The 21,691-nt window shown below is 37.7% G+C and overlaps 2 protein-coding genes across 3 annotated transcripts; both read right to left on the reverse strand.

Moving 5' to 3' along the window:
• Positions 1-730: 730 nt before the first annotated feature.
• pde6a (phosphodiesterase 6A, cGMP-specific, rod, alpha) lies at positions 731-18,813 on the reverse strand. Its single transcript, XM_065271499.2, has 22 exons — positions 18,206-18,813; positions 16,401-16,553; positions 15,173-15,262; positions 14,958-15,098; positions 14,044-14,118; positions 13,897-13,961; positions 12,997-13,063; positions 12,773-12,820; positions 11,305-11,454; positions 10,923-11,066; positions 10,680-10,745; positions 10,453-10,599; positions 9,098-9,205; positions 8,300-8,409; positions 4,796-4,883; positions 4,599-4,699; positions 4,412-4,519; positions 4,187-4,250; positions 3,712-3,786; positions 3,289-3,372; positions 1,458-1,626; positions 731-1,284 (listed from the first exon to the last, which is right to left on the reverse strand). Exons 1-22 carry the CDS (start codon positions 18,680-18,682, stop codon positions 1,238-1,240), a joined length of 2,577 nt encoding a protein of 858 aa, XP_065127571.2. The 5' UTR covers positions 18,683-18,813; the 3' UTR covers positions 731-1,237.
• Positions 18,814-19,126: 313 nt separating this feature from the next.
• Positions 19,127-21,681, reverse strand: tmem216 (transmembrane protein 216). 2 transcript variants are annotated; one of them, XM_065266608.2, is made up of 6 exons: positions 21,632-21,681; positions 21,242-21,255; positions 21,065-21,158; positions 20,887-20,979; positions 20,420-20,621; positions 19,131-19,306 (listed from the first exon to the last, which is right to left on the reverse strand). In XM_065266608.2, the coding sequence occupies exons 1-6, from the start codon at positions 21,642-21,644 to the stop codon at positions 19,291-19,293; spliced, it is 432 nt and encodes a 143-aa protein (XP_065122680.1). In that variant the 5' UTR covers positions 21,645-21,681; the 3' UTR covers positions 19,131-19,290. The 2 variants fall into 2 exon arrangements, with proteins under 2 accessions (XP_065122679.1, XP_065122680.1); XM_065266607.2 differs by having other exon boundaries at positions 19,127-19,306; positions 21,065-21,255; positions 21,632-21,650.
• Between the last annotated feature and the right edge of the window lie 10 nt (positions 21,682-21,691).

Genomic DNA, 21,691 nt, shown 5'->3' on the forward strand with positions numbered 1-21,691 from the left:
AACCCAGCATCAACTGCATTAAAGCCATCACTTCCACCACATTCTGGCGATATTACGCATTGTACTTACACAATAGCTCAGCTGAAAGCTGATTGGTTACTGCATACTTGAAGCCAATAGCAAATCACATTCTGTATCCATGCAGTTTGCCTGTGATTTTAATATAGTGATGGTTTTTTTGCTGGGGGTATGTAGCAGAACATGCTGAATGAAACCTCAGTTCATGCATCTTTTGGAGGCCTGGTGGTAATTTACCGCTCCGCTGGTTTGTGATTCAGACGTCAGAACGATCATTCCCTACGGCACATCCCTGTGTGTGTTCGGGATGCACATTTATCTGAGGTGCGCGTGTGTGTGCTGTCACATCGGTGCTATTTTTAGCTTTTGCAGTGGCTGCAGATTTTCCAGACTCCCCCTCTTTTGCTGTGGGAATGAGGCAAATGTAACACCTGACATCATAGTCTGTTGACGTGCAGTGATTGCGTCTGTAGCATGACGTGAATCCTACACTGTGCCCAACCCCTTCTGCTGCCCTACCAATCACCTTTCAGCCTTCTCTGACGATTACGCCAACACCCCCCTGTGGGTTATCCAATGCTTTTGTAAGATGGTTCTGTACGTCCCAGTGGGAGAGTCAGCACACACGCATACACGGTGTACTGCATCCGAGAGGCACTTTTGCACAGCAACAGCACGGCACAAAAATAAATTCTCACATATTTTATTGAAATATATTTTCTACAAATGAACAAAAATAATGGTATTTTTTAAGAAAATACTTGTTCTGTACAAGTTCAGCAACTACCAAACCATGTAATTAATAAAGTGCATGAGATATAAACTAAATATAAAAAAACACTGATATGTGAAAACCCAGCTAAAGTCTAACCTTTGTGATTTACTGCATATTACAAAAAATCATCATACATAATGTAAAGACCATTCTGTGAAAAATAACCTTTAATATTAACTAAGTAAGGTCAAAGATTGAAATCAATGATTAAAATCAAACTTTGATGCTCCTAATCTAATTATTTGATTTTGAGACTTGCCTGGATTTCACAGACAGGCTCACACATTACCTCCACCCTGTTGTCATCTTAATTTTATTACAATAAAACTGATTTTTAACTAAAATGCTTAACTTTCCCTAAATCATTTTAACAGGACAAAAATAATGAAAGCTGTCTAAGTTACATAGACTCCAATAGTCCAGTCGCCCTGTGTGGTCATTCAGTTAAGTGATAACGCAGGTCTTGGACTGAGATGCTTGTGCTGCACTTCCTGCAAGGCATTTAAATTTAGATCAGATGAATATTCACGCTACACATCACAGCAAACCAAATGTAAATTATTTTAGGGGCTTTGGGATTTAGAAAATCTCTTCTGCTTATAAACACAAGGGCTAAAAATCATTGGGAAAACTGAACAGATGTGATGATGAGATCATTATTTACCTTGTTTAGCAGCTAAGCCAGCAGCTGTGGCTTCTTCTTTTGCTTTCTTGGCCTCCTCCAGTTTGGCTATCTTGGCCTCATGAACTTCCTTCAGAGCGTTCCATTCTTTCCTGTTGTTCAGAAGACGCTCCAGCATGGGTGTGATCTCTACGTGAAAGCGTGAAAACTCCTGTGGGAAAGATGGAGAGTATAATATAACTGAACAATCTGTTGCCTGTGGTCTTCTATAACATACAGTACTAGATGTCAATCCAGTGCTTTGATATACTTTTATATGATTTGGATCGTTGAACCAAAAAAGAAAATGATGTAATAATTTTACTTTATATACTGTCTTTGTAAAACATAAAGGGGCGGTTTCCCAGACAGGGATTAGACTAGTCCTAGACTAAAATAAATATAAGATCCGTCTTAAAATACATCAGTGCCCTTTGTTTAGCCTCAAAATGCACACAAGTAATGTTTTTAGTAAGGCATGTCCTGGCTTAAGATAATCCCTGTCCGGATAACCACCCAGAAGAGTTCAGATGCTAAACCCTCTAAGTGGTTTTGACATGTTTTCTTGTAAATTATTGTAGTCTACTAACCAACATTGTTGCCTGGGTTGCGTATTGTGGGGTGGGACTATCTAGCCTGGCTCCACCCTCCTACGTGCTTCCGCTTAATTTCATTTCGCTTCAGCAGTACGTCTGGGATTTCTCTATAGAGTTTCGTTTTCTCCTGCAAAAATCTGCAGGACCAATCAGCGAACAGATGGGGGTGGCTAAGAACGATGACGTTGAGGTCGTGCGTCAGTTTAAGTTGTAGTTCAGTAATGGCAGCGGAGAAAGACGTGAGAAAAGCTATTCGGTCCGTTGTTGCAAAACTGCCGAATATACAGAAGTTAAAGCCGGAGCAAGAACCAGGTTTGCTAAGTTTTGTTTGTCTGATATTCTGACTTGTTGTTTCCGGACAGTTTCGGTGCATGATATACGTCATGACCACACGTTAGCGATTGGCTTTGGCAGTTCCAATAGTTTTAAACTTCAACAATGGACCCTCCTTAACGGAAGTAACGCTTTGCAATGGAGCGTGGCCAGACTCTCTGTACAAATGAAATATGTACGAGAGTCTGGTTGGACCAGGCTAGGGACTATCAAAAGAAGGTCCAGATTCTATTGGGGTAGGGGTGTGTTTGTTTAGGTCAATTTAAATATCAACATTGGCTTTCAGAGATCATGCACCCCGCCTTTAAAGGGATAGTTCATCCAAAAATGAAAATTCTGTCATCATTTCCTCATGCTCATGTTGTTACAAACCTGTATGAATTTCTTTTTTTCTGATGAACCCAAAAGGAGATATTTTGATAAATAATGGTAAGCACACAACTGATTGACTTCAATAGTAGGAAAACAAATATTATGGAAATATTGTGATAAATGATAAAGAAGATATTTTGATAAATGCTGATAAGCACACAGTTGACGGTACCCACTGAATTCCATCATATTTGTTTTCCTACTATGGCAGTCAATTGTTCCATTGAGAATAAAGAAATTCATACAGATTTAGAACAACGTGATGATGAGAAAATAATGACAGAATTTTCATTTTTGGGTGAACTATCCCTTTAATAACGTCACATTGTCTAATTCCAGCAGGCCTGCATTGTGATGTTCGGTCAATACAATGCAAGCAGACATCTGATCAACATCAGCGCTGTGAATTTATGCTGATGATTTTGCATCTGTTTCCTGATGGACTCTCGAGTGGATCTCGTGAACATTTAGAGGAGCCGATCAATGAAGTCCCACGTGTAGTTTTGTGTACTAATCGAAATGCACAACCTCACCTTGTACACAAAAGAACAGACGAAATCAATAAAACCACACTGCAGTTTGGGAAGTTCATCCGCTTTGTTCCGGTCCATCATGGGCTGGAAGAGAAACAGCATGCACTTAACTCTGTATCAAAACCAAAACTCCAACCTACAACAGACACACACTGAATGCATAGCAGCGTTAAAAAATTACTCAGCTAAAGTGGAAAGTTTGATGGGACTTTCGAACGCTGACATTAAATTCTTGCGTTTCCAATCACGGCTGAGTAAAACAGGGAGTCTGGGAGCGGTGGGTTTGACTGGACCATTGCGACTGCTCTTTCTGATTCACTGCACCGCATAATAGGCAGTACATCACTGCATGACCCATGGGAACTTTCTCATTCTTTCTCCCTTCCATACCCCCGAAAACCCTCCACCCGTTCATTCACTCACAATGGGCTGCTGCTCCAGCACTGTTCTCTCCAGGTCTCCCTGTTCCCAGAATTCTGCAGCTACAGATAGCGCCACCTAGAGTACAAAGAATATATAGACGATATCAATAATACACCTGTATACTACTAGTTTTCAAATCCTATATATTTTCTTTGCATTTAATGACCCAGAAAATCAGTCTGTCTTATTTTCACGTCTTTGTGCAGCTATGAAATGTACCATTATCATCATTGTACCTTCATGAATATTATAATAGCATTTGCAGAAACACACACATAAAAAGCAATGTTGCTTCTGAATGTAAACAACACGTCCATTGATTCATTAACATATGAATGGAGTTTAAGTCTCATTACACTGGCTGAGAGCCCAGATATTTCATTTCCTCATTCAGTCGCAGCCTTGGCCGCCCCACGTGTCTGAATAAATTGCTGTAGTATGTGCGACATTGCATTATGAATAGAAAATATCTAACCTTGCTCTGTATCTCCCATGGCTTGGCAATGGCTGACAAATCGCAGGCAGTCATCATCATTGCCCTGCGGAGACGAAAGGGAAAAAACACTGTGAATTCATATTTATGAACCATAATGGGCGCAAATGCAAGCTGTTGCATGTCATTTTATATACAGTAACTCGCAAGTATATGAGTTGAACTGTTATTATGGGTGACATAATCATATTTCCTCGCAGCACTCACATGACAATTTCCTTCCGAGTCGTTTCGTACATCATGTATTTCGTCCAACCATCCCAGCTATCGTAGGTCTTGGACTGATCCACGATTTTTTGAAACATGGCTCTCTTCCTGCAGCAGGTTAAGTGGTGATTATGCAAAAATGAATCATGAAAATACAAGCATGTCTTAAAAGTAATACAATTCTTACTTGAAATACAAGGCTAAGTCTGTCGCGATGATAGCGATGTCCATCAAATGGATGACAATTTCATGTTGTCTTCGGGTAAGATTCTGGTAGATATTCAAAGCCTTGGAAAGAAAGTATTTAGGCAAATAACAGATGGGTTCGAACTTGCAATGAAAGCAGAAGCCTTTTGAAAAATGTCATTAAATTTGCAGCGTTACATCATCTCTAAGCAGAGTTTTTCCAAACTCCAGATGGTGTCTCTCGAGAATGGAAGAGCCGTGCAGCTTTGCCAGTGGATTGCCAGACCTGACAAAATTATCAAAACACAGACGCACATTCACAAAATAATAATATAAATTAGTGCAATGTATCAATGGTAAGTGGTAAAAAATATCTTAAAGTAAGATGTTATGAGGCGTACAAACCAAATCTTTGCTCTAGATTACTCGCTGGATTTAACTTTGTGTCATGCGAAAGTTTTGATTGAGTTGAAAATTTACAATTTGCGCGAAGATGTGTTTGAGGCGAGTGTTTTCGTGGCAATCGCGCTGCCCAATATGTGTCATTCGCAACACATCGATTCGCATCTATTCATGTCTTTGTACTGACTTTGTGTGTAATATACTCGTGCAAATCCTTAAATTTGGTGTGTATGCCCCATTATGTTGTGTAAATACTAAATGCGAAGCATCGCGTTCCTAGCTCTAGATTACTCGCGGAATGTAACTTCGTGTCACGTGAATGTTTTGCTTGAGTTAAATATTTTCAACTTGCGCGAAGATGAACTTGAGGCGAATGTTTTCGCGGCAATCGCACCTCCCAATATGTGTCATTCGCAACGCATCTATTTGCATCTATTCATGTCTTTGCATTGACTTTGTATGTAATCTACTCATGCAAATCGTAAAATTTGCGTTTGGTGTGTATGCCCCATTATGCTGTGTACACACTAAATGCAAATCATCGCGTTCCTAGCTCTAGTTTACTTGCGGGATGTAACTTCGTGTCACGGGAATGTTTTGCTTGAGTTAAATATTTTCAACTTGCGCGAAGATGAACTTGAGGCGAATGTTTTTGCGGCAATCGCACCTCCCAATATGTGTCATTCGCAATGCATCTATTCATGTCTTTGCATTGACTTTGTAATTAATCTACTCATCCAAATCGTAAAATTTGCGTTTGGTGTCTATGCCCCATTATGCTGTGTACACACTAAATGCAAATCATCGCGTTCCTAGCTCTAGTTTACTTGCGGGATGTAACTTTGTGTCATGCGAAAGTTTCGCTTGAGTTTAATATTTTCTACTTGTGCAAAACCGCATTTGGGGCGATAAGTGTTTTTGCAGCAATCGCACCTCCCAGTATGTGTCATTCGCAAGACATCTATTCGCATATATTCATGTCTTTGCATTGACTTTGTATGTAATCTTTTTGCGCAAATTGTTGAACTTGCTTTTGGTGTGTATGCCCCATTATGCTGTGTACTCACTAAATGTGAAGCATTGCGTTCCTCGCTTTAGATTACACACGGGATGTAACTTTGTGTCATGCGAAAGTTTCGCTTGAGTTTAATGTTTTCTACTTGTGCAAAAACGCATTTGGGGCGATAAGTGTTTTTGCATGGTCTGGATGAGTTCACATCTATTCACGTTTATGCATTGATTTTGTATGTAGTCAACTCGTGCAAATTGTTGAATTTTCGTTTGGTGTGTATGCTCCATTATGCTGGGTACATACTACATGCAAAGCATCACGTTCCTCGCTCTAGATAACTTGCGGGATGTAACGTTGTGTCATGCAAAAGTTTCACTTGAGTTTAATATTTTCTGCTCGTGCAAAGCTGCAGTTGAGGCGAAAAGTGTTTTTGCGGCAATCGCGCCGCCCAATTAGGCGTAATTTGTAACATCCCGCACGAGTTCACATCTATTCACGTCTTTGCATTGACTTTGTATGTAATCTTTTTGAGCAAATCGTTGAATTTGTATTTGGTATGTATGCCCAATTATGCTGTGTACACACTAAATGTAAAGCATTGCGTTGCGTTCCTTGCTCTAGATTACTCACAGGATGTAACTTAGTGTCATGCGAAAGTTTCGCTTGAGTTTAATATTTTCTACTTGCACAAAAACGCATTAGAGGCAAAAAGTGTTTTTGCGGCAATCGCATTTGCAACGCTCGCACAAGTTTGCATCTATTCATGTCTTTGTATTGACTTTGTATGCAATTTACTTGCACAAATCGTTGAATTTGCATTTGGTGTGTATCCCCCATTATGCTGCGTACACACTAAATGCCAAGCATCGTGTTCCTCGCTCTAGATTACTTGCGGGATATAACTTCTTGTCAAGCCAATGTTTCAATTGAGTTTAATATTTTCTACTTGCGCAAAAACGCATTTGAGGCTAAAAGTGTTTTTGCAGCAATTGCGCCGCCCAATATGCGTAATTTGCAACATCCCACACAAGTTCACATCTATTCATGTCTTTGCATTGACTTTGTATGTAATCTTTTTGAGCAAATCGTTGAATTTGTGTTTGGTGTGTATGCCCCATTATACTGTGTACACACTTAATGTGAAGCATTGCGTTGCGTTCCTAGCTCTAGATTACTCACGGGATGTAACTTCGTGTCATGCGAAAGTTTAGCTTGAGTTTAATATTTTCTACTTGCACGAAAACGCATTTGAGGCAAAAAGTGTTATTGCGACAAATGCATATGCAACGCTCGCACGAGTTCGCATCTATTCACGTCTTTGTATTGACTTTGTATGCAATTTACTTGCTCAAATCATTGAATTTGCGTTTGGTGTGTATGCCCCATTATGCTTCGTACACACTAAATGCGAAGCATCGCGTTCCTCGCTCTAGATTACTTGCGGGATATAACTTCTTGTCAAGCGTATGTTTCAATTGAGTTCAATATTTTCTACTTGCGCAAAAACGCATTTGAGGAGAAAAGTGTTTTTGCGGCAATCGCGCCACCCATTATGCGTAATTTGCAAAGCCCCGCATGAGTTCATATTTTTGCATTGACTTTGCATGTAATCTACTCGCGCAAATTGTTACATTTGCATTTGTTGTGTATGCCCCATTATGCGGTGTACACACTAAATGTAAAGCATTGCGTTCTTTGTCTTAGATCACTAACGGGATTTAACATTGTGTCATGTGAATATTTAGCTTGAGTTAAATATCTTCAACTTGCAGCAAGATGCGTTTGAGCTGAATGGGGCGTGTTTTCATGGCAATCGCGCTGCCCAATTTAGGTCATTTGCATTGCCCAAGTCTATTCAAGTCTTTGCATTGACTTTGTATGTAATCTACTCATGCAAATTGATGAATTCACATTTGGTGTGTATGCCCCAAGAACTGCTAGTTTACTCAAATAATGAAAATTCCCTCTACTGTATATGAGCATGAAATCATTTTTTTGTGAGTCTGTGAATTCCAGGCTATATAATGTCTAATAATGTAATAATGAGATTGTACGCACTATAATTTGATTTTAATCATTAATTTCTCATTGATTCCGATCTTTTAAGATATCAAGTTTATATTTTCACAGAATGTTCTTTACAGCATGAATGATGGTTTTATGTAGAAAAGAGTAAATCACAAAAAAATGACTTTAGCTTGGTTTTCACAGACTGGGTTAGGCTACATGTTTCTTTGACAAGAGCAGTTGGATGTTGGCACTGGCAGTTCATTATAATGAGCACATACTTCATCTGGTAAAGGTTGTTGGTGCCACGGTGGTCAATATCATGACAGAGTCCAGCAGTCACCATCGCCATCGCCTCCAGATCTGTATAGTAGCGCTTCAGGTCACCTGTCTAAGTCACGACAGTAAGTTTAATAGATCCAAGGTGGGGCTTATGTAAGCCACACCCCCTCCTTTTGTATAGCGAGAGAATCTGACTAGTGAGCGCTCATTAGATTCAGTGAAGCATGAGTGTGGTGCTGAGAGAGGCTTATTAGCTGCCTGGACCTTCTACTTGATTTACAGCCAGATCACATTGAATACACAAGACTTAACCAGGAGCAGATTTACACATGGATGATTCATGAGATGAGGCCGTCTGCCATTTCAGAGAATATAAATTGGAATGGGGGTATCATTGAATGTGAACCAGAGGGAGAAATTCATCAAATGTGACCCTGTCCCTCTGTTAAGTCTCATAATCTTATTATTGAAATGTGGAGCATCAAAGTTTGATTTTAATCTATGAAATGATCCTACTCAGTCAATATTAAAGATATCAAGGTTATTTTTTACACAATGTTCATAATGTACGTATATGTGATGATTTTATGTAGAAAACAGTAAATCACAAAATATGACTTTAGTTGGATTTTCACAGACTGGGTCACAAATATATGACTACTAGACTAACAAGATTAGTTTATTCATTTTTTTTTTTGCATTGCAGAGTGGGAAAAACTATTTTATTATAGATAAGTTTGCATTGGCTGTTGTTGAACGAATCATCACACCATCCATCTGTACAGGTTTTTTCTTACCATAAGCAATGTGAACATGGTTTGGCCCACGTTGAAGCCGTGCCTCCAGTTATGGTAGGTGATCCTTCTGTAACCTTTACTGACTGAGTACACAAACCGCACCAGGGTCTACAAACAGATGAGTCACAACAAGAGAGCAACACAGAATTCAAAAGTTAGAAATAGAAACATTTAAAAGGCACCTATTTCATGTTATTTTGAGTATTTGGTATAATATAATGTGTTAGCATGTTTTATGGTTAAAAACACATTATTTTCCACATACCGTACATTTTTATAGCTCCAGATTTCCCCGTCTTCCTGAAACGCACTGATTTTTTTCAATCTCATTGATCTGAAAAGTGCTGTTTCCCTGATTGGCCAGCTATTTTGTACGTTGTGATTGGCCTAAATACCTCTTACGTCAGGTGGAAATGTGACGCTCCTTACCATGTTTGAAAGATTCGCTCACAATGCAATGCTAACAGGAGTTAACTTACAGGCTGTGAGTCCGAAGCGGGAGGAATTATGATAATGTTGGTCTTTACTACATCACCAATCCCAGGAAGTAAACTGTGCCTAAAGCAGTGTGTTTGTTAAGTCCAAGAAAAGAGATTTACATTGGAGAAGATAACTTGCATCATCGTTTACTTTGGGGTTTGTACCTTTTGCATATCGTTAACATGTACTAATACACACTTACACATCAAAGGAAATCGTGAATCGCAAGACAGGAGCTCTTAGAAATTGCAATGTTGATTGAACTTTTACATTTATGAATTTTCAATTGTCACATTTATTGTGTTAAACAGGGCCCATTTGAACTCAGTAGGTGCTCAGTAAATTACTGCACTAAAATTTTTTTTTCAACCCAATGTTATATGAAAAAGAGGCAAACTTAGCCGTTGGGTAAAATTAAAGGTGCAATGTGGGACTTATAGAAGGACCTCTTAACAGAAATGCAATACAATATACATAACTATATTATCAGTGGTGTATAAAGACCTTAAATAATGAACTGTATTGTTTTTATTACCTTAGAATGAGACGTTTTTATCTACATACACTGTGAGTCTCCTTACATACAAACTGCTTTGCAGAGCGCAATACATCGTAGCTTCTATGCGTTTCGAAATTAAGGGGTGAGCTGTGGACTGACATGTTGGTTGCAATTCGCAATCTCGCCACTAGATGCCATAAAAGTCCCACACTGGACCTTTAACCCAGAAACTGTTTATTGACCCAACAATCAGTTAAAAAACCCAGCACAGGTAAAGTTACATCCCAACAGGTTGGGTTTGTCCCTTTTTGACTCAACGCTGGATTGCAAAAACCTCAAGAGTGTAGTCAAGATCTTGTTCAGCATTATCACTCACCTCACGTGGAATATGAAACTTGTCCACCACACCAAGCTCATAGTACATCTTGATGCCACATTTTACCAGGTCCAGCTCAGAGAACTCAAAATCACAGAAGTGAAACTCAAAGATCTCAGATTCTCCTGAATCTGGCAGGGTGTCGTACTGCGGAGAACAACCACATTAGGATGCACGGCTGATAAATGAAAAGATGTTAAACAGCATATGAGATTTTTGTTTTCTACCAGAATTTCCTCCAGCTCATCTTCTTCACATTCGTCGGGTTCTTTCCCGTACACCTCACGCGTGTTCTGCACAGACAACATCACCCGTTTCACCTTGTTTATTTTCCTTTATGGCCATTTAACTCCTTTAAACCTGACTATCAATCATAAAGTCATCAATAAAATACCAAATGGGATTTCCTGCTATTACAAGACTCTTGAGGAAGTGCATACTAAGTACTTAACTAGTTTGCAGAAACCCACCAAGATGTTCTGAATCTCATCCTTCCTGCACTTAACATGGTACATGACCATGTCTTGAAAGATGTCTTTACGATTCTCCAGCTTGTTCATCTTGTCGTAAGTGTCTGTATTCAACACCGACCAGCCCAGAAACTGAGTGAGTGACTGAAATAGATTCAGATAAACCTACTTGAATCGAAACTCAATAACCAGAACAAGAGGATTATTATTATCAGAGGAAAATAATGTGTTGAATTTGAAATGTTTTCTGTGAACTGAGATCGGTTCTTAGCAGTAAACACAGCATGGATGAAAAGTTCACAGATAGATAATGCAGACTATGTTTATCCATCCATCAGTGTATATTTATATAGCCACGAATCAGTACTCTGGTCTCGGATACCTCCATTAGTGTTTCATCCATTTCATCAAATGGTTTTCCATCTTTCCTATTACAGAATGTGGCCACGCCAACGATTTCCTCTTTCTTGTTCACAATAGGCAAGGAGAGCACGTTCTTTATTGTCCATCCAGATTCATCCAGAGGTTCTTTCTGGCAGGACAAAAAGAAACCTCAATCAACATTTCAGCATAATGCAATCCACTTTAATAGATAGAAAATGCTGAAGTTACACAACTCTCCATTTTGAAATCTTGTTACCAACTCCATCTCATAGATCAGGGGTTTTCAAACTGTTTTGTCAGCCGAACCCCCTTGACCTAAATTACTTACTTGAAGTACCGCCTCAGATTTTAAGTAAATATTTAAATCATGTAATATTATTAGTACATTTGCATTTTTAACTTCAAAAAGCATTTATTATTAGTAATATTTTACATAGTTATTGTTATTATAACCTGTTTTTGGACCTTCATCTGTTCTATTTTGCATTTAATCATTAAAAGTCACAATAAAATTGAAATTAAAATCTATTATGGGGGGGGTATTATGATATTCATTACAAATGAATTATCTGTGAGCTTCATAAATTTTTTTTTAATCCACGTGCCCACATAAACTTTAATCAAAAACGCAAATCTCTTCCACTCCTCAAAACGATCTCTCTTTACTTCCGGTCACAAGCTATGGCACCTGGGCGGGCCCATGAAAAATTGCAGTGATTAGCAAATTAGCAAACGATCCAATCAGTTCTCGATGGACAATTTCCCAACCTTTTTTCAGTTCCGAAGCGTTTCACTCAGTTATACGCATAGATATGTATAATAAAGACTAGATGTCTTGCGTCATCACCGGCGGCCATCTTGTCTCAGGCAGCTCGCTCACTTGTAGCATCGTGTTTTAATGGTACATGTTCTTTTAAATGACCATAACTTGCTCAATTTTCTACCAATTTTCAAATGGTTTGGTTTCTTACAAACGCTATTAACGTGGCTAAAATTATGGATGCTTGAACATGTTTCATGAACATTATTCATAAGCATGAAGTGGCATAGGTATATCTCTGACATTTATAACAAACCAAACAGTTTATAGCAAGTTATGATTATTTAAAAGTACATGCACTATTAAAAAACAATGCTAGGAGTGAGCAAGCTGACTGAGACAAGATGGCCGCCAGGTGCGGACGTCGACCTCCATTGGCCAGCAGAGCAGGTGTGAGACTTCTAACCTTTATTATACATATCTATGGTTATACGTCGCCACGGGGAAAGAGAGACAATCGCTACTTCAGTTTCATAGCAACATTATTTGTAATTTGTTTATTTATTTCATATCAACTCACAAACCCCCAGCAATTCCCTCATGAACCACCAGGAGTTCACAAACCCCAGTCGTAGATTTTATAGCTTTTACAGCGAGTTTAACTATTATTGACTAACATATTGAACGGATAAGAAAAGTAACTCACTTGAAAGTTAAAGAATTCATCTTCAGCAGCGTTCATGATGTTACAGATCTGTAAGAGTTAAGGGAAAGCTGCAGTCACGCTCAGTGAGAAGGAACAACGCATGGCCATTAATTATTGTTTAGAGAATTACAATTATCCATCATTTCAATATGGGAGCTTTAAAAACCATAATGGCTTTCAGCTTGTCTGAAAGTGGAGACAGTTGTGGAGGTCTAGTCTCATACCAGGCCGTTCTCTGCAACGTAGGTAGGAAGTCCACTAACTAATGCCCAGTGGTCAGCTGGCGGATTGCTGTAAAGACACCACATATAAATCTGAATAACATATAAAGAAACATACAGCAGTTAATCTTCAATAGATTTTTATAGTTTACTTTGAAATAAGGTTGTATTTGGTTAAGGGATAGTTAATCAAAATCTGTCATCATTTATTCATCTTCAGATTGTTCTAAACCTGTATACATTTCTTTGTTTTGCTGATCACAAAATAATATATTTGTAAAATGCAGGAAACAGGAGCACCGTTGACTTCCATAGCAGGAAAGAAAAATACTTTGTAAGTCAATGGTGCTCAAAAACGGTATAGTTACAAAAATTTTTTCAGTGAAATTGTGGTTAAAACAAGCTAAAATATCTGCCAATGGGGTGAGAACATTTTTCTTGAATTAAGTATCTAAGAAAAAAGTCAACTTATTTCAAGACTTATTTTTCTCACCCCATTGGCATTTTTTGCAATGTATTCATCTTAAATGTTGACCATGTCTGATACATTAAAAATGTATTAATAAAAACTGAAATTAACATGAACCTAAGATTGATAAATGCTGTAAGAAGCATTGTTAACAACCCTATTGTAAAGTATTACATCTTTTTCTATGGGGATCTAGGGAGAAAGTGAATGTGCAAATGAGTTCTCTTAAAAAAAAGAAAAAAATCAGTATCGCTTAATATGCTTATACAGTACAATAGTTATATAATGCATTCATTTCATAGTCCTCAGGAGACTCAATTTTATCTCTGCTCATGCTTTAAGACGCTGGAAACTAACATCAATTTTAGTACACGCTGTTGGACTTTAATTAAAGGCAAATTCATATTTTCCAACAATAAAACGTACTGACTTACGGAATTACTTTAATGTCCTCCTTTCCATGCAGTATGTAATCAATCACTTTGTAGAAGATGACTTCCTGAAAGAAAACAAATACTGCAAGTCAAACACGAAATAAACAACAGCATGAGAATCTGTCATGATTCATAAAGGTCACTTACTCGACCGTCAGGGGTTTTTGGTCCAGTGTACGGTGGCACCTCTCCCATCAGTATGGGCCAAAGGTCAAAGAACTCCTACAGGCAAATGAATACATTTATGGAAATCTTACCAGACTGTGTCAAAGAAATATACACAAAAGATCACATAAAGACATCAAAGTTTGATCGCAATCTTAAAGTCAATATTAAAGATAAGGTTACATTTTCACACAACGTTCTTTACATTATGTCAGTGGCGGCTGGTGACTGCTCATCCGAGGGGCACAAATTCAAAATAACGGTTCGGAGTGTCATTTGTGTTGCTCGTGTTTTCAAAATATGTGTTTGTTGCGTCATGTGAACCATGTGCATCACGTGTTTTGTCAAAATAAGTGCCTGCTGCAAATGCGTCAAAACCGTTTATGATAAAAGAGACGCTCACGGTCACAAAATACACGCAAGACACTCCCTTAACAGTAAACTCTGATTATGCATGAGATTATATGAGTAACTGGAAAACGCAAGTGTCTTTTTTATCATAAACCCTTTAGATGCGTCTGCAGCAGGCACTTATTTTGACAAGACACGTAATGCACATAGGATCACTCGACACATATTTTGAAATGACGAAGCACACACATGACGGGCTACATACATGTTGTGACGAACTTCGCATCGTGCGCCCTCGAAAAAAGAAGTCACTGGCACTACTGCATTATGTAGGATAAATTTGTTTGGTAAATCACAAAACTTTAGCGGAGTTGTCATAGGCAGTGTGATATAATTTTATTGAAATTATTAAATAATGCAAAACATTTTCAGCAGTAGACTTTGTGCCCCATGCATATATAAATGGTCACTAATGCAAGCCCAGATTTTAGCTCTACAGCAGTAGCAATTATGCAATATTAACATTAGATAAAAGAAATAATCACTTTGGTTTTGGTCATGTCGAGAAGTCCCACAGAGTAGCGGTCACAGTTAAGGAACGCTCTGACCGTATAGAGGGCCTTGTGAAACTGTCTTTCAATGTCAGTCAGCTCCTCGAATACTTTGCTGGCGGACCAGAGCAACACCTTCAACAGAAGATCATGACGTTTACAGCACATGGACAGAGTCATTCATGTTAAATCGGAGTTTGACATCTCACCTGTCCTCTTCTGGTTTCACAGTTGTGCAGGTAGCTCAGATGAAACACTCGTAGCACAAGATTGGCAAAGTTGAGATATTTCTTCAGCGTCTATGAGACACATTAATAACTGTAGGTGTTCCTTTAATATTTCACATTTTTCTTTATTCAGTTTATTATTATTATGCATTGTTATGCTCTTCTGCTTTATGTCTCCACACAGCCCTATTAATAACACTAAAGTAGTCAACATCAAACCAGTAGTGGGTGATTCTCACGAAATAAGACTTATGAGGTGTCATGAAACATTTTGATAAAGTAAATGCTATCAAAATAAGAAGCATACAGTTACAAACATCTCTTCATGTACATGATTTCAAATGACATCATACAAACCAATACTGTTGTTTTTTCCACTTAAGGGGGAAATTTTCATTACCGCAACGTGTCCATGACTGGATTTGTGTTCTTTGACATGGAAATATTTATAATTAAAAAATCTAAAAAATAAAAAGCTTCAGTGCATGTTATACCATAAACATTTACAGTACAGAAACATGTGGTATTTGGTGATCATTGGTAAATGTAGAGACAAAATAAGGAATATAAATGTGTCTAAGACCAATTTTCCCATCCTCCGCAACAATTTTCAATCATTGTTTAAGCCCTCAAGAAACTAACATTTTTAAAAAATTGTTGGAAGGGACATAATTTACTGTGACACTCAAGATGGCTACCAGCCAGGTAAGCAGTTTATATTTTTTCTCTCTAAATAAAAGTTAAAATTTTGTTTGTCATACTGTAGTACCTAGACAACTTTTTAGTTCTCATTACCGAAACATGAGTTTTTAAATGCATATATTTAATGTAATATCATGTTACGGTAATGATCATTTTTGATAATGATCATCTAAAAAAATGTAAATAATTCTACAGGAAATATTTTTAAATCCTCTAAAAATAATGGTTATAGTAAGTTCAGACCTTAATCTTATTTGTGCAAAAACAAAAACTGGCTTCAAGGGCTTTTTAAAAATTCTGATGCTGGACACCTTCTAAATCTGCATTTCGTGATTGTGTTTCTCTGAAGTCATACTATACCAGATACCATTTAATATAATTATGCAAATAATTTTCAAGCAACAAAAAATAACACTATTGCAGGTGAAAGACAGAGATGAAGAGTTGAATACAAAACATTTTAGCGTCATATATTTTCTTTTAAACATGTAAGTAAATGCCAGTGTACCTCTTCATCCTGGGCAGTAAAATGAGGGCCATCAATCTTGTTGACCGCCATCATAACAGCCACCATGTCCTTACCATTCAGGATGGGAGTTGCGAGCACATTCTTTGTCTTGTACTCAGTGAGTTTGTCCACAAAGTCACTGAAGTGGCTGTCCTACACAATAAAGTACATTTTTTCATGACTCTTATTGTGACTAATATAAAGTTTTCTTGGGAAAACATATGACGGAGCATTGCATTAGCAACGCAAATACTCATGGGTTCAAACCAAGGGAAAACAGCCAAATGCATAAATGTAAATTAAACAGAAAACGTTTCATGTTTACATGTTTCATCTAGATTTTATATAACAGTAATTTTTAAGGATTGTTTGCTAAAAAATAAAATGCTGTTCTGCTAATATTGTGAAATGAGGTTCCCAAAACTACTGGGTGAATTTGACAATGTTACAATAAGGTAAAAGGTCAAAAATGCTTTCGTTCACAGAAGACGACTCTGGCTCGGATCCATATCGAGGTCAGCAGATCTGGTGCAGATTTGGCCCCGATTCGTCTGATGGATTTGTAATACTAAATTAAATATATTTTATATTAAAATGGTGGTGGCCTAGCTTTTGCACAGTATGTATATAGAATAATAGAAATGTGGAGTCAAGGTAAACACTAATATTCTGCTGACATGTGGAATATGGGGTTAGCTGCTGACCTTTAAATTTAATCTGGGATCGCTCTAATTCAACTGAGATTAAAGGCTTTTATCCTTCCCAGGTTCAGTAACATCAATGGAGAAGAGAATCCACCTTCTCTAAGCCTTTCACACTGTAGTTAAATAAGGATTCAGTCATTTCAACCGTCAATTCATCCTAAACCAAATCTCATTTTATAGATGCCACTCCATTTGTTTAGTTCTGGGGTGCAACAAATTGCATATCTGAATATCTGTGCAGGGAAAGACATGCATTTCATATTCCACTAAATATTCACCTGCCTGTGAATATTTTGGTTACTCAGCAGTCTGGCAGACAGATTAAACTGAGAAAGGATGCTGTCGCTACCTCCGAGGTTTGGTACAGACCTGTTTGGTAGTTCAGTCACATAACACCATTGTCAAAGATTGAGAAAACCATTTTTTCTTCTAAGTGATGATGAACACTACAGGGTAAAGTATTTTGCTGTCTGAGAGGCAGTGAAGCACACCGTGTGCCAAAGACAGCCTGTTCTTTTGAAAAATGGTTAGTAATTTCTAATCAAAGAGAGGGGATTTCATGGCCATCTTTACAAAGCACATCGAGTCTTACATTATCTGTCTGTGCAATGTCTCATTCACATTTGTCAAATAAAATTGATCTTCCACAACAGCACTGGACCACTAATAATGAGTATAAAATACAATCTTGAAGTTTATCCTTCAAACATATATTTCCTATTCATGCACATAAATGATTATTTAATTGTTGGCTGTAACATAAATCAATGCAAGTCATATTTTATGTTGGGTAGAAAGCACACAATCTGAATAATTATTACTTAATCTTGTTGCTTAATCATCCATTAAATAAGTTCTCATATACCAGTGTGAAATACTAGCCTTGCGCTGCCCTCTAATGGCCATTGTGCACATTCATTTTAATGCAAGTTCAAACTCTTTTCAAGAATGTTAATAACCAAACAGATCTGCGGCACCATTCACTTCTATAGTAGTCAATGGTGCCCCAAATCTAACATTTTTCAAAATAAATGACAGCATTTTTGTGTGAACTATCCCTTTAGGAATAAACTGGAAAAAAAAACATTTTACTACTCTTACCTGTGTGACATCCGGTACATTGACTGTCTTTTTAACAGTGGCCACGTGTCCCACAATGCCTGTGTCTAGTGGGTACACGATCTCGCTGTCTGGTTGCACCAGGCATTCTTCCAACGTGGCATCTTTATGTACATTGAAAATGCGCGTGGCCAGTTCAGCAATGCCGTTCCTTTGGCGGTACATGAAGAGACTCATGCGGTCGGCTCGCATCATGAACGTGAGATGCCGCATCAGGTTGAAGACTGCCCGCTCCATCTGTAAATTTTCTTGCATGTCACGTACCAAATCAAAAATGATTTCACACTCCTCAACCGATGTCAGGTCATGATACCTGCTGATATCCACCGCTGTTTTCTTGGTGGTGGACAGAAGGTCAGAAATGACCTTCGCCCGGAACCTGGAGTCATAGTACTGCTTGGCAAAAACTGGGTTACTGTCCAGAAACTTCTCGGCCACATCTTTGTCCACTGCAGCCATTGCTTTTCACCTGTCGATGAAATGTTAGACTTGGCAGAGGCGTCTATGTAACTGCTCAAAGCTCTGTGCTGTTATGTACCTGGGCAAAAGAAGCTAAGGGATTATTGGAGATTTTTTAAGAGGCATCTGAGTGTGCACATAATCCTGTGTCCAATTGTAATTGGGATTAAGGTATTCACATGACAGCAGCCACAGATTGATGTGGTCTATCGAAATATATGATACATTTAGAAAATGTAAAGTTTTCTGGCTTAAAGATGTTGCCTACTTTTACAATATCAGGGTTTACTAAGCTTTCACTTCTCAAGCTATCCATGTGACCGAGCATACAGAGAATAGAAAACCATTGTTTCATTTTGACAATTTATTAACCTTTAGATTTACATATATACATTTACATTACAATTAACATTGCATTTTACTACTTTCATTACATCCTATGAACTAGATGGTTTTTTATACATTTGTTTGGTACAAATAAAATGTTTACTTAAAAAAATATGCCTACCAACATTTGTTATGCATTTTAAGGCTCTCAATGTCAGAAAGCCTCCAGCTTGTTCAGTGTAGCGTTTTCATATTGACATCAGGGAAAGATTTACAGATACTCAATAAATTTTAGCCCTGAAGGAGTGTGAAAAGAAAAATAAGTCAGACTTTTATGTAACACCTTGACATAGGCATGCCTTTAAAACAATTAATAATTTTAAATACAGCTAGTACAATATTATCATCAGAAACAGCAAAATATGCAAGAGATTTATTTTAGAAATCATCCAGGCATCCTGATATTGTCTATCCTGTATTGTAAAAGAAATATCAATATGTGACCCTGGACCACAAAACCATTCATAAGGGTAGATTTTTTTTTTATTGAGATGTATACATTTTTCATCATATGGCTTGTAACTATTTGAAAATCTGAAATCAGAGGGTGCCAAAACATCAAAATATTGAGAAAATGGCCTATATAGTGGTCTAAATGAGGTCCGTAGCAAATCACAAAAATAAAGTTTTGATATATTTACGGTAGGATATTTACAAAATATCTTCATGGAACATGATCTTTACTTAAAGTGCATCTATTTCATTGCTAAAAAACAACGTTATTTTGATTTTTTATGGTATAATATAATGTGTTTTTATTTTGTTAAATTTATATAGTGCTTTTTGCAGCCCTTAAAGCGCTTTACATATGAAAGGGGGATTCTCCTCAACCACCACCAATGTCCAGTATCCACTTAGATGATGCGACGGCAGCCATATTGCGCCAGTATACCCACCACACACCAGCTTATTAGTGGAGAGGAGACAGAGTGATATATATAGTATGAGGGGATGATTAGGAGGCCGGGGCACACCCCTACTATTTTTCAAAGAACATCCTGGGTTTTGAACGACCACAGAGAGTCAGGACCTCGGTTTAAGCGTCGGTTTAGGCGTCTCAACCATATCATTTTGACGTATACAACGTATTGTTGGCTATGGCTTCAAATATACCTCTACTTATTATGATTGGTTTATTGTCCAGGATCACATATAAACTTTATAGGGCAGTTTCCTGGACAGGGCTTAAGCTTAGTCACGGAATAAAATGCATGTTTAAGGTATGTCTGTTAAAGCTACTTAAATGTCCTAATATAACCAAGGCCTACTCTTAATCTAAACCCTGTCACTGAAACTGCCCCTATAACCTTTGATACTCGTAAAAAACAAATAAAGTATAGAAACTGATACCTTGTAAAAACAGAGATGGTCATCAGCCCCAGGACCAGCTCAAGACTGTAAAAGCAGAGTAGTACGGCATTGAGTACAAACTCAAACCGTAAAACAAACGTCTGTAGTATAAGGTAGTAGACGCTCAGCACTGCACAGGGCACCAAAATACCAACACTTGTAAACAGTGCCAGTGAACGCTGACACAGGTTTCCCTTCCGGCCTGTAAGTCAAATTTAAGATTCTATTATTATAAATTGTATTTTCACCAATATAAAGGATACAACAGAATGTAATATTATTGGTTATGAAATTAAATGATCATCTCAAAGCAAGACTGTGTGCTATCAGGGTGAATTACTCTTATGCATGGTACCAAATAAAATTTTAATGTTTGTATTTATATTCATTGATTTTATTTTATAAACACTATAAAATTTTGCTACTTCTCAGGTGCATAACAATAAATAATATGCAGGCACACTGACCATAAAAGAGTCTGAGGATTTCAAGGCCCAGGAAGAGAAGCAGAAGAACAACATCTAGTATCAGATTAGCTTGAGTGTATGGCAGTAACACACCTGTTAAAGTTACCACAAATTGTGATTAAGCCACATATGAAAAACAGAGTCAACTCTTGAGACTATTACAGAAACTATACATCACCTTTATAAACAAACATAAGACCCTCAGCTATGAAGAAAGCGGCAGAATACCAGCCGTTCAGATAATACAGAATCTGTAGTGGTGTGGAGGACAACTGAACAACTGTGTTAAGAAGACATGCATAAAAAGGCATAAAATCAAATATAATCGCTGACACGAGGCTTCTTAAAAGGATACGACCGGTTGTCTACCTGTGAAACAGAAATTAAACAGGGAATTAATGAATGTAGGTTAACGTAACGCTAAGTTTGATCTAAAACGAAAAGGCTAACCTTTTATCAGCGTTTACATTAGATATTTATATTATAAGTAATGTATGTTTTAATTTAAAAAGGAAAGATTATATAATTCTAACGAAATCTTAACAAGAGTTAAAGAAAGTTATTAGATTAGTTATGCTGAGATAAGCGACGCCTCCCCTCACTTTAAATAATTCAAGCTCATCATTTTAATACCGTATAAACATGTTATACATCTATATAAAACAGAGAAATGGGTGTTAACATTGATTTAAATACGACAATGTTTACAATCACAAACCATAGACTGCCTCCGAGCTCCACTTACCGTGGGCGGCCATTTTGAATTGCCATGGAAACGGCGCGCCGTAGTCCAACACCAACCGCT

Source organism: Paramisgurnus dabryanus, chromosome 16 (genome assembly GCF_030506205.2).
Source record: "Paramisgurnus dabryanus chromosome 16, PD_genome_1.1, whole genome shotgun sequence".
Lineage (NCBI taxonomy): Eukaryota > Metazoa > Chordata > Actinopteri > Cypriniformes > Cobitidae > Paramisgurnus > Paramisgurnus dabryanus.